The sequence below is a fragment of the Elephas maximus genome, chromosome 1 (assembly GCF_024166365.1).
Source record: "Elephas maximus indicus isolate mEleMax1 chromosome 1, mEleMax1 primary haplotype, whole genome shotgun sequence".
Lineage (NCBI taxonomy): Eukaryota > Metazoa > Chordata > Mammalia > Proboscidea > Elephantidae > Elephas > Elephas maximus.
In genome coordinates, this window is record NC_064819.1 from 99,515,978 (window position 1) to 99,533,966 (window position 17,989).

The following is a 17,989-nucleotide window of genomic DNA, read 5'->3' on the forward strand; positions in this document are numbered from 1 at the left end:
TTTAGTTCATCATTTGGTGGTCCACAAATACGTATTAAGCACCCACTTAAAATGTGATAGGCAGTGAACCAGATACTTAGCTATACGTAACAAACATGATTCCTACCCACGTGGAGCTTATAATCTACTAGAAGAGAAAACAGTAAGCAAACACAATTATAAATTGTGATATAAGATCTTGAAGGGTATACTCCATTTCAGGAAACAATGTAACACGTTCCAATGTGAGGCTATTTGTGGGAAATTATTTATTATCAACTAAATCTGACCACTCAAGTAGTATCATAACCAGAGACAAAGCAGAAGCTTATGAATCTATTAGTGACTGGGCTTGACTTCTTGTGAGTTGCAAAGATGCCGGAGGAGCTGCTGAACTATATACAATGAAACAGTTTCCAGGGATTGCCGTGGTCCAAAAATAGATCAGTGCTGAAAGGGCAAGGGTACTCATAACCTCCTAATCAAACACAACATCTTAGAGCTTTTCTTAGAGGTTTTCAACTTTCTTCACCAACAATTTATTTTAAGAAACATTTAGTTCCTTTACCCAACAGGAACGTGGTAGGAACCAAATGGAACACCAGGTATTTATGACAGGCGTTTGGAGCCAGACCTCTCCAGACAGTGGAGTTTTAGTGCCAATAATAAGTCATCAAATTTCTTTTCTGCTTGTTAATTTGCTGGTCTACTGACATTAGCAAATAGGCAAAGGTATGTAACTACCATGTAATAAGGGGAGGCCGAGTGCAAAAAAACATTACCATGCATGCGGTGCTCCAGATATCAGCAGGAGTATTATAACCAGATCCTATCAGAACTTCCAAGGAGCGATACTGCCTTGTTTGAATATCTTCAGTGAAATGTTTGTGCTGCATAAATGGAGAAGGAAACAGAACTTTAAAATTCATTTATTCTGAAATGTAACAACTCATATGAGAGCTTAATAATGTTGTTCCCCCAAATCAAATTACACAGTCTACTCCTAATTATTTTTGCAAACAGATGAGTTTAAATGTGATATAGATACACAGATGTAGGAGATGGTGGTAGCTTTTTAAAAAATGGAAAACTATCTCCTCAAACAAAAATTAAGCTGCTCATTTGCCTAAAATTAATAAATCGCATTTCAACAAATAAATGACACCAATCTGAGTCCAATTTAAACTTTTCCTTGTGATGTGCTCATTATGAGGAAATAAGATATAGACTTCAAGTTACATGAAACTTATTATCACCACTACCTATAAAAATCCTTGTCTTCATTCTCTCTTGTTCCCCTCTGCCCCTTAAAAAATATCAAGCCTGAATCTAATCAAGCTCCTTAATCTATACCAGTATATAGGAACTCTTGGGGGAACAGAGAACATGTTAGGCACCTTGGAGATGCAATCGGAAAAACAACTGAAGTTTCTACAACAAATAAATTTTATGGGTAAAAAAAAAGACAAAAGAGAAATCTCTATAGTAAAAGCAATTCAAGAGACACAGTATAATTTTGCATTCATGGATTTTATTTGAATCTTGCTTTGGCAATCAAACTTAAAAGGGTGTTTATGAGATAGCTGGGGAAGCTGACTGAATATCTGGTATTAGGGAACTGTCAACTTTTTTAGCTGTGATAACGACGTCAAGGTTAGAGAGCTATATTCATGAATGGAAATGTGAAGATGCCTAGGATATGTTTCAAAGTAATCTGGGTGAGTGGCAGGGTGGAGATAACATTGGCAATGAGCTGAAAATTGCTGAAGTTGGATGACAACAGTATGGGAGTTCATTATTCTATTACCTCTACTTTCATATAATAGAAAGTAAATGAATAATAAAAAAAGAAGCTTAGAATGAGTCATACACAGAAAACAAAATTCAAATAATATTAAAACATGTACAGAAAAGTATGGAAAACTATCCTCTAATTCTGCTGAAATTAAAAGACAAAGGTAAAATATTTGTGGAAAGGGAAAATTAGGAGGCAGGACAAAGCTTCACAGAGAAAACCAGTATTGATCAAAAGGGCAAAAAGTATTCCAGAAGAAGGACCATCACAAATAAAGGCATGGAAAAAAGTCTGCTAAAGTGAGCCAAATACTTTAGGTTAAGGAGTTTAGGTTCCATTCTGCAGACAATAGAGAACCACTGCATATTACTATTAAACAGGAAACTGTGCTATAAGGAGACTGATATGACATCTGAGAACATCATTCTAGTAATCTTCTGCCTGGTGGCCAGAAACAGGAGAAAGGTAAGAAAACTAGAGAAACTGTATAGGAAGTGTGACATTTGAAAAACTAGACTTCAGAAATAAAGGATTGAGACCAAGGAGAAGAAAATAAAAAATTCAAGAAAGAGTCAAAAACCAAAGAATCAGAGTTTCAAAAATCAAAGTCCACGCTGTGTCCCTAGCATAATAGATGAAAACAGGCCTAGTGAGGCACATCTCCGTAAAATGATAAACGCTGGGGGTGATGATGATCCTACAGACTTCCAGAAGGGGGAAAAGGTTTCATACAAAGAATCAAGAATCGTAATATCATTAGTCTTTAGTAGCAACAAGACTGGAAACTGGAAGACAATGGAGCAATGCCTTAAAACATTCTGACTGTCAACCTAGAATTCTACATACAACCAACGAGTGTGAAAACACAATAAAGACGTTACCAGATATGTCCCCCTAAAAATCTCATACATACATCCTTTCTTAGGAAGCTACTGCAGGCTGTACTTACCCCACAAAAACTATAGAGAAAACCAGGAAAGAAGAAGACAGGAGAGATAGGAAACAGGAGATATAAAGACAGAAAACAATAATCTCCAGGAAGATGGTGAAGAAAACCCCAAACAGCAGTAATGCAGCAGACCAACAGGGGCAACCCAATCAGACTAACACAGATCAGAAGACTCCAGGTTCCAGGAAAGAATTCTTCAAGAAGATAAAGTTGAAATGACAACCCAATGTATCTGTATATACTGAAACAACATTTTTACCACTGGGTCAAGGTATGGGGTTGAATTAAATGATAAGTAGTACAAGGAAAGCTAAGCAAATGAAACGCAGTGGTACGCAGGAAGGGAAAAGGAATCATTACATGGTACATGCTCAGCTCAGCTGAGGACTGCATTCCGGAGTTCTAATAATGTAAACCTGAAATGACCTTCTAACCACAAATCAGATTAAAATTGGAAAGGTGGGGGGTACGGATGCAGTGGTGGTAGATAAGTCCTGTTTTCCTGGAGGAAGAAATAATACCTAAAATTGGAAGAAAAAAAAAATTAAGGACAATAAAATCACGTTATCTATTAGTGATATGAAGACATACTATCATGGGGAGTGAAAAACTGGCAAAGGAAGGGGACAGATTTTCCAATTAAAATCTATATAACTTGTCTCTATGCACATGCACAACCGGCAAAAATAAACGTTCAATTTAAAAAAGCAAAAGGAAAGGTCTGATATTAAAAAAAACCAAACCCAGTGCCGTCGAGCTGATTCCGACTCATAGTGACCCTACAGGACAGAGCAGAACTGCCCCATAGAGTTTCCAAGGAGTGCCTGGCGGATTCAAACTGCCGACCCTTTGGTTAGCAGCCGTAGCACTTAACCACTAGGCCACCAGGGTTCCCCCTCCCCCCGCCCCAAATCAAGCTATATAAAAAAATCACGTAACGTTCTATTACTGAACGCTAATGCTGCCGTGCTGGAGATACAAACAAGACGTGTGCTCTGGCCGGGATCAGCAGGTAGAGTGTGCATGTTCTGTTCACCACCATGTCCTACTGCTCAGGTCAGAGTATGTGCCAATATGTTTGCTGAATGAGTGAATGGGTGAAAAGGAGGTAAAGTCCTTTTAGTGGAGAGAGACATGTTAAAAAAAAAAAAAACAAGTGTAAGAGTTGAAAAGAGTGATTAATTTTGTTGTAGTAGTAGTAATTAGAAAGATTTCACCAGAATAAAGAAAATTGTTCCAGATGTGTAAGAAGGCATGGAGGAAGGTGTTCAGACACAAAGGCACAGAAGCATGAAACATGGTGTGGGCGGTAAACCAACAAGCATTCGATATTTATACAGTGTGCTATTTATATTTAGTAAAGAGCCAACATATTTCCCTAAAATTTATTTACCTATTTTCTGAGTAGCTACTCATGTACAGGCTGTGTTCTAAGAACTGTATGTATGTATATAGCAGTGAACAAGAAAATTCCTGTGGCGATGAAACCTATATTCTAGGGAGATGGACATTAAGCTAGCAAATGTAGGCTATCAGATTGTGGTAAGTGCTACAGAAGAAAAAAATATATATATAAGGGTGAGAAAGAGAAAAAACATGAAAAAAAATGATGACGGTATATGTATCTGGAGAGTGGTGGCTTACCACCTATGTTAGGTGGTAAAGGGAAGACCTCCCTGATAAGATGACATCTGAATAGGAGCCTGGATAAAATGAGGGAGTGAGTTATACACATATCTCAGGGAAGAAGATCCCAGGCAGAGGAATCAGCAAGTGTTCTTTGCTTGGTGGTATGTGAGCCAGGGTAAGGACTCTGACTTTCATTCTGAGGTAACCCACTGCAAGGTTTTGAGAACGCTTGTCTTGACTTGTATTTAACAGGATCATTGTGCTGTCAGTAGGTGGCAAAAGCCACAGAAGGGAGAGAGTGCGGAGGCTATGGCAGTCATTCAGGCAAAAGTATACAGTGGTTGGGACCAGGTGGTGAAGTAATTTTAATTACTTGGAGAGCTGTTCCACATCCTTAACAGTCAGTGCCAAGCTCTAACTTTATTTTTTCTAAAAGTGCATCACAGTATTTTAGAATCAATATTGGAGGTGAGACCCTTTTGGAGTATAAACCGTTAGGTACAGGATGTCATACGGATTAGGAAATTTGACACAATGAAAATATACATAAAACCTACTACAGTGGATTTTCAGCAGCTCAGTTTTTGCCTCAACCGTGTTTAACATTCCTGTTGACAAAGCACATGGCTCCTTGAGTAGTCTCATTTATGTGCAAACCACTGTACTGTGGATTTTAAAAAGATGTCTATTTAAAATACCCCCCAATCATAACCACACATAGTAAAAAACAATAGTATTAATACACAGAACTGTGAAAAAAGGTATAAGTATAAGGTATACGTATAAAGGTTACAGGCTAAATTGTCATCAATTTAATGTTATATAAATTTTTGGTCGACAAAGTGTACAAAACACATTAAATAAATTAAAAGGAGGTTACAGTTTGTGAAGTTAGATGCTAGTTTTAAAAACAGGGAGAAAATAGTATGGATACAGATGTTGATAGTATGAAAGCAGATGGGGATATAGATAAATACAAGACTGGCCAGAAGTTGACATTAATGAATCTGGGTGATACCGGGTACGCAGAGTGGGAAGGTGAGGGGATTGTTTTCACTATACCTTTCTACTTCTGTAAATATATTTGAACTTCTCCATAATAAAAGGTTAAAACAGAAATACTGAGAGGAAAAAACAAAAACATTCACTAAAATGTTAAGTGGCAACTGGGTGTAGAATAGCAGATGCTTTCTTTTTTTAGCGTAACTAAGTCCAAATTCTCACCCATTCTAGATTACTTCACAACAGAGCAAGGAGACGAGTTTAACTTACCACCCAACAGGCATTTCCAAGATCAGCAATCTTCACTTGGAGCTTTTCTGCATTTTTTGGTTCAAGGGGATTAACAAGAAAATTTCCAGCAGTGGATTTTCCTACAGACAAGAGGTACCATCAATAAGACTATGAACATAGTCTCGAATATAGAAAGGTTAATAAAGCTCTCCAAGGTAATACACCCAGGTTCCCAGAGGGCAACCCACAGTAAATTTTCTAAGATAAAATGGACATAGCAACACCTTGAGTTTCTTGAATTAAAACCTCTGTCCTCATATCAACAATGAACTGCTGTGCACCCAGTAAGTGGTCAATAAAATTCAAAGTGGCTACAGATTTACACACTGAAGATGACTCGGACACCTGCTGCACAATTACGTTTATAAAAACAAAGGTATTTCTAGTCTAGTTATTCATGAAGATGTTGTTCAGGGAAGGGGTGTTGGGGAAGTACGTCTGCACAGGTACCTTTATTGTCCAGTGGTCCATTATGTTCCTGCTCTTGTTCGTCCTCACAAGGTATCTCTGCCCGAATGCTTTCTTGAAGTTGGCTGATGTCCTGGTCTACATTTGAGGAAGACTGGCAAACCATGGTATCTGATGTCTCAGAAGCTACAGGTATATAAGAGTCTATTTCTTGAGATGTGCTGCTGTCTCCATTTTGTGAGCTTAGGAAACTAGGCTCCTGCTTCGAATTTTGGACATCAGAGTCATTAGCATTATGCAGATCCTCTTTAAGCCTCAATGTTTCTTTATCACTGTTCTCAGTATAATTAATGGTTTCAATTACTCCATTGCAATTAATTTCTGCTGCACCACCCTCTACACCATGTTCCATAAGTGTCTGATCCTGGACAATGGTACTTGCCTCTTCTAAGGAACAAACAAACAAAAAGGATGTATGTGTATGTGTGCGAGTGAAACAACAGGAAAATTTCTTGACAAGATTAAAAACATTTTCTAGAATTTATACTGAATGATGTAAAACATGACTGAGCATCTAAAAGTTTTTTACAGGACAAAAATCTTATCCTTACCCAACTGCTAAATGAAGCCTATGTTCCATTTCCTGAGAAAAGTTAGAAATTACATTTGAATATTACCTGCCTAACATTTATCACAAGTTCTGTACTCTTACTGTGTAAGGACACCCCCAGAGATGCACTGTATGCATGAAACCATTATATTATGTAACAATATAAATAATGTTAAAGTTTGCTATAAAGTAAATTTTGTGATGCTCTATTTATACCAAGTTTTTCTTGGGTCATTTTATTAGGTGGGTTCTCTTTCAAGGGTCTTTCAGGACTCTCTGATTCTTCTTGCTTGTTTGGTCTTTTTTGCCCAGGGCCCGACTCTTTCTCCATTTCCTCAATTTCCTGCATTCGCTTCTCTAGTAATTCTGCCTGGCGCTTCTGCTTCTTCTTCAATTTCTTCTTCTTATTCTTTGACATTTTGTCAGCCTGGGCGGAGATTACAAACAAACAAAGCCTTCAGGTGGCTAATCAATTACCCCCAGTTGGAGATAACTGTTAACTTTAATTACTTCCTTATTAAATTTCACTCTTTCCCTAACAAAGCACTTCAGTTTTTCATTAACTTAAAAAATGAGGATACTCTTATGAAACCAAATAAAAACCAATTTAGCAACAAATCTTGGTCTTCTGAGCAGCCTGTGGGGCTGGTATACTCTAAGACACACTCAAATTTATAGACGCCTCATCAGTACAATCTTCCTTGAAGATGCATGGGAATTCATTGGACAAAATTACAGGAGCGCAGGAATATCTTTTTCCTTGATTTCCAATCTCTAAACAAACTGTGATCATCCATAACAGAAGAGCCCATGCCACCCACAGATCAGAATTAAATCTAGGAACACCTTATACTTACTGGTTTAGGCTGGGGAGCAGTACTGACTGAAACAAGAGAGAAAGAAAAGAAAACCAAGTAAGAATCTCAGCACTCAGCAGGCAATATAAACTAAGGCTCAGATAAGACATCCTACCAGAATGAAAAGTCTCATTCTTACAGAACTTACATTGCACAAAAAACTTTAGTAGAAGCCACACTATCATTTAAAACAAACAAACAAACAATGTATATAAAAGTTGACAAACTTAAAGTGAAGTTCGAGTAGATTAAATTCTCGCCCAGACAGCATCAATATATGCACAGAACCATGTCTCCCTTTTTGGTTTGCACTACTAGTGCTGTTAGAATAATTTATTTCCCAGTCCCCTGTGCTGCTTAAAGTAGAAAGTCCCCCTCTAGGGCCCCCATCTCCAATTCTTCCCTCTTGGAAGTGGCCAGTTTTCACAGGGGAGTCAAGGCAGCACCAGGGACTATATTAAGTTGCTCTGTACCATGTTATGGATGCTAGTTCAGCCCAGGCAGGAGGTAGAATCTTCAATCTTCCTTTTTAAAGGAAGTCAGTGATAACTGATAGTTCAACCTGAGTATCAGGGAAGTTTGTCAGATACAATTAAACTACTAAAATTAAAATCATTACCTCAAATGGAAAAATATCACCAGAATCATAGCGTGATCAACAACCGTAATAAATCATTTATTTAGCACACAGTACTGTGTGGCACACCACTAGGTACTTTAACATGAAATTTAATCCCAGTAGATTGCATAAGGGAAAATGAAGGTCAAGGTCACCTAGCCAATGGTGAAGCTAGGATTCAAACCAGGTCTGTCCAATCCCAGTGCCTAAACCTAAGTTCTTAATATCAACGTTATCTTGCCCCCGCACAGATCGCTGATCCACAGTAACCATCTGTGATCATGGTAAGAGGTATACACATCAAAATGACCACCAAAACATGACAGAAAACATTTTAACACAATGCCACAAATCAGCTTCTGTGATATACAATTATCTGTACCTAAAAGTCAAAACCTCTAGTCTTTTCTTTACCATATGGGAACAATACTGAGAATAAAACAAGCCTGTTGAAGGCTGGGACTATTTCTTACACATAAGCACTTATTATATTTTATTATTAAATGAATGAATGGTGTTTTATTTAACTGCCTGGTAATTAGAATAAAAATAAGAATTTCTCTTAACTTCTTCTAATAAGAGCAAAGTCACCAAAGAAAATACACCTGCGGATCCGGAAGGCGGAGGAGCTCCAGATCGCTGCCATTCTGTTGCTTCTGCAGCCAGCCTTCGAATGTACTGCTCATTCACTGACAATAAGATGTTTTCAGGTTTAATGTCAGTGTGGATGATACGGCACTTGGTGTGTAAATAATCCAGACCCTGTAATACCTGAATGGGAATACAGAAGTGTTACAAACACACAATACGAGTCTTTCTGGAGAAGGAAGAAGTCATCACATTAAAATAAAAAAAAACAAAAACAAAAAAAACCCAAAGCTATACTGTAAGAGTTTTCAATAGAGAATAAAGCATTTTTTTTTTTTAAAGCACAAAGAAACTTTCCCAGAAGTATTACGGGCAGTCCCAGATCACAAACGAGTTCCATTCCTAAGTCTGTCTTTAAGTAGAATTTGTATTTAAGTCAGAACAGTTAGGTACAATTCATATCTAACACTAGTCAGTCAAATGTTTTTCTCACTGTATACACCTCTTCTCACTTATTGACACACTTAGGTTCCGGGTTGTTACGTAAAATTGGTGTTATGCAAAATGGAGGATGACCACATCAGATCACAAAACAGAGGATAACTACATCATTACATGACCGCCAAACCACTGTGAATCATGGCCCAGCCAAGGTGACATATAACCTTAACCATCAAAGTCAGCGTTACTCTCCCCTCGCATCTCGACATTCATTACTGCCAGACATACACTACCACGCAAAATAGACAGATTTACTACTGTAAATGTGAAATGTTGGATAACGAGACAGTTGTTAAGTGAGAAGGTGTGGTATATAGTGTACCTTCCTATGCACAAAAATCATTAAAAAAAACACTTCTAGTTGTACGCTAGAACATCTTTACCATAGTAATAATGTTTTGATGCGCATCACAAAGTAGTGCCTGTTTGTTACTACAAACCATCGTATGTACCTTGAATTTTTAATATAATAGTCTTTACACAGGTTGGTTCATAACTACAGGCTGTACGTTAAGTCAGACGTTTGTAATCGGGGACTGCCTGTAACTGTAAACTCTATGCAGAAAAGCAGAATTTACTGATAATAAAGAGTTCTCCCATGTTTCACAAAGCTAATTCTATTTGGAGATATTCTCTAACTAAGTACATTATAAAGACAGAGAGCAAATGTTCAACATGCCCTTCTGAAGTGTTGAAATATAGGTGATTACAGAGATTTGGATATTTTCTAATTCAAACCGAGGCCTCTGGTTTTCCAGTTTGGAGCTCCTTCTACCAAGATGCATTACCCAAGCAAATCATTTGTCCTTTGAAACTTTCATTTTTCTAATGGTAATTTCTATATCGTAAAAAAAAAAAATGAAGGTTATTCAGAAAGCCAGAACATGTCCTTGAATAATGTTATATAAAAAGGTGGTAATAATTTGACCTAGCAAGTCTCTATTAAAATATAATTAATGTTTGCAATCAGAACTTCTCAATAAGGGCTCCAGTGTTCCTAAGTCTGACACCTCATACAATTTCCCTTCTAATAATAGGAGATGAACCTGGGGAAAAATGGTTATGCTAAACATTTTAAAACACAATGAACACACTAAACACTAGGGGCTGAACATGAATGCATAATTTTAGAAATTAAGAACAGTTTTTAAAAATAAGAAAAATTCTAATGGAAATAAGAAACTACTCATACTTTAAGAGTATTAAAAGAAAAAACAGCCTAAAATCCACACAGGAAAGAGTTTAAGATACATACTTGCTGAATAATTTTTTTGACACAAGGCAGTGGAAGCCCCTGATAATTTGACTTGATGATCCACTTGAGGAGATGATGCCCCAAAACTTCAAACACCATGCAGATATCTAGAGATTTGTTAAGGAGGAAAAGGGAAGGCACAAAGAACAGGGCAAGACAAGGTATGTTCCACTCCAATAAAATTCTTATATTATTTTCTTTCAGTATAAAAAATTACATGACTTAACTGAAAAAACAGCTGTTAATATTGTGAAATTCCAAAGGTTAACACTGCAGGCACTGAAAACAGAAAATTCGGAGGGGTAGAGGGTAGGAGGTTGGTTTACTGATAAAATTGTGCACATTCAAACACTTAGAGCTAAAAGGAAAAGTGAAACATGTAAATGCAATTAGTGAAAGCACTAAGCTTAAAGCAGTTTCTTCCCTGATGTCTAAACTAATACCCAGGGTAACAACAGCTCCCTCAACTGGTCTCAATCTAGTCTCAAAGCAAGGAAAAACATATTCTGCCTTAACTGTAGAAGATAATGTACCAAAACCTAAAAAAAAAAAAAAACAACCTAGAAACCATAAATACCAACATCTTTTCAAAACAGAAAACTGACTTGCTTTATGCTTTGCCATCAAATCGAATCCGACTCATGGTGACCCCATGTGTCAGAGTAGAACTGTGTTCCAGTTTTCAGTGGCTGATTTCTCAGAAGTAGATCACCAGGCCTTTCTAATCTTGGTTCTAGTGCCACCATGTGTTCTCTTTAGGTATGAACTTCTTGATCAGACCATACAGTAGGAATAATCTTTGAGCCTATTAGTGTGTAAGGTACTGCAGAGATTTTAGTAGTAAAATACTGGTGTCTTCCACCCTCAGAAGCTTCTACATAAATTAGAAAGTCAAGATATACATATATAGTAATAACCTAGTATCCAGACTTTTGTTTTAAATACGACAAAAGAAAGCCACTAAAAGAAAACTGGGCCTCTTAGAGAAATGGCCAAATCCAGGACTACTGGACAGGGAAAATACAAAGTGAACCTGCAACTCCTCGCTGTGCCAGCAAGTACGAAAACATATCAAGAGGAAACAGGAAGCAACTTGAAGAGAATGTCAGTGGCCAAACTTAAGGACATTTCAACATCAAAATAGTGAAGTTAACATTAATATAGAAATAGGATGAGACCATACTGATACTAAAATAAATAAGTGGGGGAGAAGATGAGGGAAACGTCATCTTTAGAGAAGAAAGCCAAGTAATAAATACACAAAGTATAACAAAAATAGAAAAATCACCATTTTATAACCACCATAGTAATAAATGATCCAGGTAAGAATCAATAAATACTAAAACCATTTGGCGAAAAACTGTTTGGGAAAAGGATCATCAGAATACCAGTCCACAAATTATTTATTAATTATAAAAGAAAAAAGGTACTTTTACAATGGGGAAATCTGAAAGACACTGCCTTAATCAAGTGATCAAACTTATCACCACCACTGGTGGGACAAATTTCCATCATGCACCCTCTGATGTGGAAACCCTGGTGGTGTAGTGGTTAAGTGCTACGGCTACTAACCCAAAGGTTCGCAGTTTGAATCCACCAGGTGCTCCTTGGAAACTCTATGGGGCAGTTCTACTCTGTCCTACAGGGTCGCTAGGAGTCGGAATCGACTCAAAGGCAGTGGGTTTGGTTTTGGTTTGCCCTCTGATATAATACAATAAGAACAAAACATCATCTATACAATATTAAGAAAAAAAAAAAAAAAAGGCTAAACCCATTGCTGTCAATTTGTTTCCGACTCAAACCTGAATCTAATCATGAGGAAACAATCAGACAAATCCAAATTAAGGAACAAAGCAACTGGCCTGGTTTCCTTTAAAAAAAAGATAAAAAAAAGTGAATGTCATGAAAGGAACTGTTCTACATTAAAGAAGACTGAATGGACATGACAACCTCAGGTAAACACAAATCAAAATGAAAATGAGATACCATTTCAAACTCTCTAGAATGGCTACGATAAAAAGACTAACATCGCTAAATGTAGGTGAGGACGTGGAGCAACTGGAACTCTCATACAATGGTGGTGGAGGTGGGAAATGGTAAGCCTCTTTGTAAAATTGACTGGCGATTTCTTAAGAGTTAAACATACACCTACAAACTTCTGCTTCCAGCCAAGATGGAGTAACAGGGTTTGGGTTTACCTACCCTCTTGCCTGGAACAACTACAACAACAAAGCACAGACAAAATACATGAAACAACAGTTTTTAAAACCATGGACATCAGGCAACGAACGCAATAATCCTGAAGAGAAGGGAAACAAATGAGTTGAGCCCTACAAATATCCCCATCTTACTGCCTTGAGAGAGTTTCTAGGCTGAAGTTGGTGGGGTGGACATAGACTAAGGAGTAGTCTAGCAGTCTCAAGGTGAACAGATGGAGCTGAGAGTCTGGAGACACCAAGGTAGCTAGAGTTCATAGAACAAGGTAAGAGAACTACAAAGAGACCCATGAATAACTGTAGAGGGTCTCCCTCAAGTATTCAGCAGAATACTAACCAGTATAAATATGTGAGGAAATTACCAGAGCAAACAGCCATGTAAAGGGATTAGAGGAAACAATGCCCAACATTCACACAGGGCTGGGAACAGTGCCTATTCCCACCAAACAGACTGGAAAAATTCATAGTCATGGGGCACTGGGTAAAGATGCAGGAAAACATGACCCAAAATAAGTATAATCAATCATTCAAAACCGACCTGGAACTGACACAGATATTAGAACTGGCAGACAAAGATATGAAATAGTTATAACCGTATTCCATACATTCAAAAAGTTAGAGACATGGAAGATATACAAAAAATACAATGGATGGGATTAATGGCAAACTGAGACAATGCAGAAGATGATTAGAGAACTTGAAGGCATTTGCAATAAACTATCCAAAATGAAACACACAGAGGAGGAAAAAAATCTACAAAAGAGCATCGGTAAGCCGTGAGATAACTTTCGAAACCAAACTCATTGCCATCGAGTTGATTCCAACTCATAGTGACCCTGTAAGACAGAGCAGAACTGCCCCCATGGGGTTTCTAAGGCTGTAAATCTTTTAAGGCAGCGAACTACCACATCTTTCTCCCATGGAGGGCTGGTAGGTTTGACTTGCTGACCTTTCGGTTAGCAGCTGAGCACTTAACCGATGTGCCCCCAAGGTTCCTTGGGATAACTTTAAGTGACCTAAAATGGGGAGTGGAGGGTGAAGAAAGTGAAAGTATCTGTTCTGTGCATTGAAAAGGCCTAGAAACAATGACCAATCTAGAAGCAATGTGCATATTTAAATCTGTGTTTAGATTCTGGGCATCATTTCCCACTAAAAAGAATTAGGGCTCTTTAGAGAAATGGCTGATTCCAGGTTTGGGACAAGAAAGGTACGAGATGAGTCTGGAGCATCTTTATGTGCCAGATAATAAAGAAACTGTCAAAGATATCTCAGGACATAGCAAAAGAAAAAAAGGACCCAAGATAAATGAAAACTTTATTTATTATAGCCAAAAATGGAGTATTTTTGAGCAATAAGAAGGAATGAATTACAGTTGAGGAAATGATGTGAATGAATTTCAAAAATCTGTTGAGCAAAAAAGCCACACAAAAGTATATATATTGTATGTCTCCATTTATATGATGGCAAAATTAATCTACAATGAAGGGGGATGGATTGGAAAGCTGAGTCAGGGAGTCCGGTGGCAAAAAAGAATGCCCCCTATATCTTGATTTGGGAGAGTGCGTACTTTTGTCAAAACTCTAAACGTTGATAGAGGGAATGCTTTCTTCACAGAAGTATCCCAGCTAATAAAGAAAAAGAATAAGAGTATCAGACTTTTGCAACTCTTGATAAATCAGTGGAACTAAGCAACAATCACCAATGGCTGTAACCTCACAAAAAGACCAGACTACCAGACATTATGATACTAACAGAAGTACAAAAGACCACCTTGCAAGCAAAACAAACCAAATACCAAACCTGAATCTAACCACCTATTAGACCTACATCTAACCTTTAATTTACAGGAAATATGGGGGACAGAAGAACTTGTTAAATGCCACTCTAAGAATGCAATTAGCAAACTCCTGATGTGGGAGACTATGAACACGGAATCTAGCTTCTTCAAATAAACTGCGTGGGGAAAGAACAGGATAGAGGAATCCATAGATTAAGACATCCAAAGGGGCATTAGGGAGCTTTTTGGGGTGGAAATATTCTATACCACGACTAAAGTAGTGATTATATGACTGTAAACATTTATGAAAACTCATCAAACCATACAATTAAAAGCAGTGCATTTTAATGTATATAAACTACACATCAATCTGTCAAAAAAAAATTAAGAGATTTAAGAGACATATCAACCACTTGCAATGTACAGATCTTATGTGGATCCTGACTTAAATAAGAATAAACAAACTAAAAAAAAAAAAAAAAAAAGGCCACGAGGCATTTGGAAAGACTGAAACACTGATTAGATACTTGATGACTAAAAAATTGTTCTAATTACTTCAGGTGTAACAATTGTGTTGAGGTTGTATTTTAAAAGAGTCCTTGTCTTCCAGAGGAGCCCTGGTGGTGCACTGGTTAAGAGCTATGGCTGCTAACCAAAAGGTCAGCAGTTTAAATCCACCAGCCAATCATTAGAAACCTATGGGGCAGTTTTACTCTGTACTGTAGGGTCACTATGAGACTCAACAGCAATGGTTTTGGTTTTTGTCTTTCTGAGATACATTCTGAAATAATTATGGATTAAATAAGATTTGCTACAGAATTATGAGGGGGAACAGACAAAAAGACATTGGCTATGAGGTCATAATTCTTAAAATAAGTAGTAGACATATGGGGATTTATTAAACTATTCTACTTTTGTATGTCTGAAACTTACCATAGCCAGTTTTTAAAAAATGAAGACTGCTTAAGAAAAAAAAAAAAAAAAATTTTTTTTTAAAGCTATTCTTTTATAGCCTAGCTTCAATCTTAACTTTTGTGAAAAGCATTAAAATTTGACAATTTTATGCTTTGTTAAACTGTAAGTAGCAATATAAAACTCTTGGGGAGACAATGCGAAGAAAAACAAAAGGGTAGAAATTGAATACTGACTAAGAACTACACTCAGGGTGCACTATGAACAGTTAGCAAAAGAGACAAAGTACGTACTGGAAATAAAAAGTATGCTAAAGACATAGGTCACACCAAAACCAAAAAACCAAACCCAGTGCCGTCGAGTCGATTCCGACTCATAGTGACCCTGGAGGACAGAGTAGAACTGCCCCATAGAGTTTCCAAGGTGCACCTGGCGGATTCAAACTGCCGACCTTTTGGTTAGCAGCCGTAGCACTTAACCACTACGCCACCAGGGTTTCCATAGGTCACACAGGTGGCTAATAACGACACTCACTGGCTAATGTCAATATCATATATAGACTAGTTGTCCCTTCTTAATCATTCTTCACCCCTCCACGGAAGTAGAATGAACCAGTTTACATTGATGTCTACAGTAGCCATCAATGGCTACTTTGTAGTACATGGTCCTTTCTATTTCAATATGAGAAATCACACTGCTCCACAGAAAAAGCAGGATGCCTAGAGACAAAGAAAACCAGGGATGTATACGTCCATGCAGACACGCCTGTGAGACCTGAGATATGAGGATGACAGACTCCATTAACCTTTAACACAGCACTCCGAGTTACACCCTTTACAATCTCTAATAGCAGCACATAATGCAGCAGCCGAGACAAACGGGACCAGTAGGAGGAAGGGTGGAGAGAAATGGCTAAGGACAATGGGAGAAAAGAAATTGCGCCTAATGACAAATATCACAAGACAAAATAATAGGGCGGCAGAATCGGATGGTCGTCATGACTTCCGGTGTAGCTTTTTATTTCTTGGTAGGGACTTTTTTTCTTAATATAAAACACACACACAGACACACACACACACTCTCCTCTCTCTAAGAGTAAGCCATCTACAAAGCGACCACAATAAGCACAAGATGTTTTTAAGATGAGATGGATAATTCTTATAGCAGTCTTCCTTAGAAATCCAGGGATCTGTGATCTGTACCTCTCCAAGCAACTGACTCACAGCTAACTTCAAATGATAGATAAAAGAAGTTCACATTATCACCTGCTCTCCCTCCTTTTTCATCCCCTCTTCAGGTTTCTCTCTGTTAAAATCTCTTCCCAGAGTCCACATGAAACTACAAAACTATTCTGCAGCCTGTCTCCTTAAAAAGAAAAGTTACCACTGGAATTAAAAATGTGTGTTAAGCTAAACATGTAGGAGCAGTAGAATGACATGTTTTTCCTTATACATTTCTAAGTAATTTAGGAACAGGTTATTTTGGATTCTCCAATCTAAATTAGATTCTATTTCATCTTTTACTCTGAAAAATTTGATTGGCCTTTGTAAGCATGGTTGTTACAACAACTTTTTAATTAATGCCACATAACTTTGATAATGACTTGTGAAGACAAATCAGCTAAGGTTTCTTTCAGCTCTAAAAAGCTGGATAAAAACACAAAACAAGTCAGTTTTTTCATTATGACAGACTATAAACAACCACACCTATTTAGACTCTAAGCACAATCTACATGCACAGGCTGTTCAACGTTAAGGCCTGGTGATAAGAAATAAAATCATGCCTTAGATTCTTGTTTAGCCTAGTATATATCATGAAAAATTGCTTCCCTTAAAATTTCTGTGCTGAAAAAGGTGACAGAACCTTTACTTAGTAACATAAGGTATTTCCTAAAAAAAATGTTTTGACTTTAGTTTAATTTGCCTGGAAAGGAGGAAAACAGCTAAGCAATGCCCTGAAAAATCACACAAGATAGACATGATTCACATGTGTGCGTTCGGAAGTTTACAATAAACGGTGATTTTACTATGGTTGGCCTTGAGAAGAGAGACCAATGCTATTGGCACAGATGTGGTTCCTTTCCTTGGGATAAAGTTATTACACAACTGATTTTCAGATAGGTTCATAAAAGGATACGGGTTCCATTAACTCCTGATATTTTAAAGTCATCTAGTAGTTGAACAACCATTTCTCTATTTGGATCATTAGGGTCTGAATTTCGAACCTATAATGGGGAAGACACAGTATTCAGAAAAGGGAAAGCATGGAAATAAAAATAGTGGGGAAAGGGGTGCAGCTGAAGATAACACCTGCAGCAAATACAACAAAGGATTAATAGCTCAAAGAGCTCATACAAACTTGTAACGAGATACACTAAAATTTCAGTAGCACAACAGGCAAAGACTTATTTATTAAATAGACAGTTCACAAGAAGAAATACAACTAACAAGGACTATTTTTCCTAATTCAACCATTTTGCTGCTTAAGTGCTGCCTGAAGATTGAAAGCTGCTGGTTTCCAGGCCGTGAAAAATTAAGGAGCTTTTACAGGATGCAAAACAGCTGCAGCAAAAACCACATTGTTTACTTAGCTGACAATATT

At 37.4% G+C, this 17,989-nt stretch overlaps 1 protein-coding gene across 2 annotated transcripts in view; it reads right to left on the minus strand.

Moving 5' to 3' along the window:
* The window catches only part of SRPK1 (SRSF protein kinase 1), a 72,620-nt gene that overhangs the window by 11,784 nt on the left and 42,847 nt on the right, over positions 1 to 17,989 (minus strand). For both annotated transcript variants that reach the window (XM_049890514.1, XM_049890507.1), the window contains 8 exons: positions 17,525 to 17,612; positions 10,484 to 10,590; positions 8,745 to 8,910; positions 7,521 to 7,546; positions 6,880 to 7,090; positions 6,096 to 6,500; positions 5,625 to 5,725; positions 762 to 869 (listed from right to left, as the gene is read on the minus strand). In XM_049890514.1, coding sequence (XP_049746471.1) covers positions 762 to 869; positions 5,625 to 5,725; positions 6,096 to 6,500; positions 6,880 to 7,090; positions 7,521 to 7,546; positions 8,745 to 8,910; positions 10,484 to 10,590; positions 17,525 to 17,612 — 1,212 coding nt within the window. The remainder of the gene's footprint in view (positions 1 to 761; positions 870 to 5,624; positions 5,726 to 6,095; positions 6,501 to 6,879; positions 7,091 to 7,520; positions 7,547 to 8,744; positions 8,911 to 10,483; positions 10,591 to 17,524; positions 17,613 to 17,989) is intronic.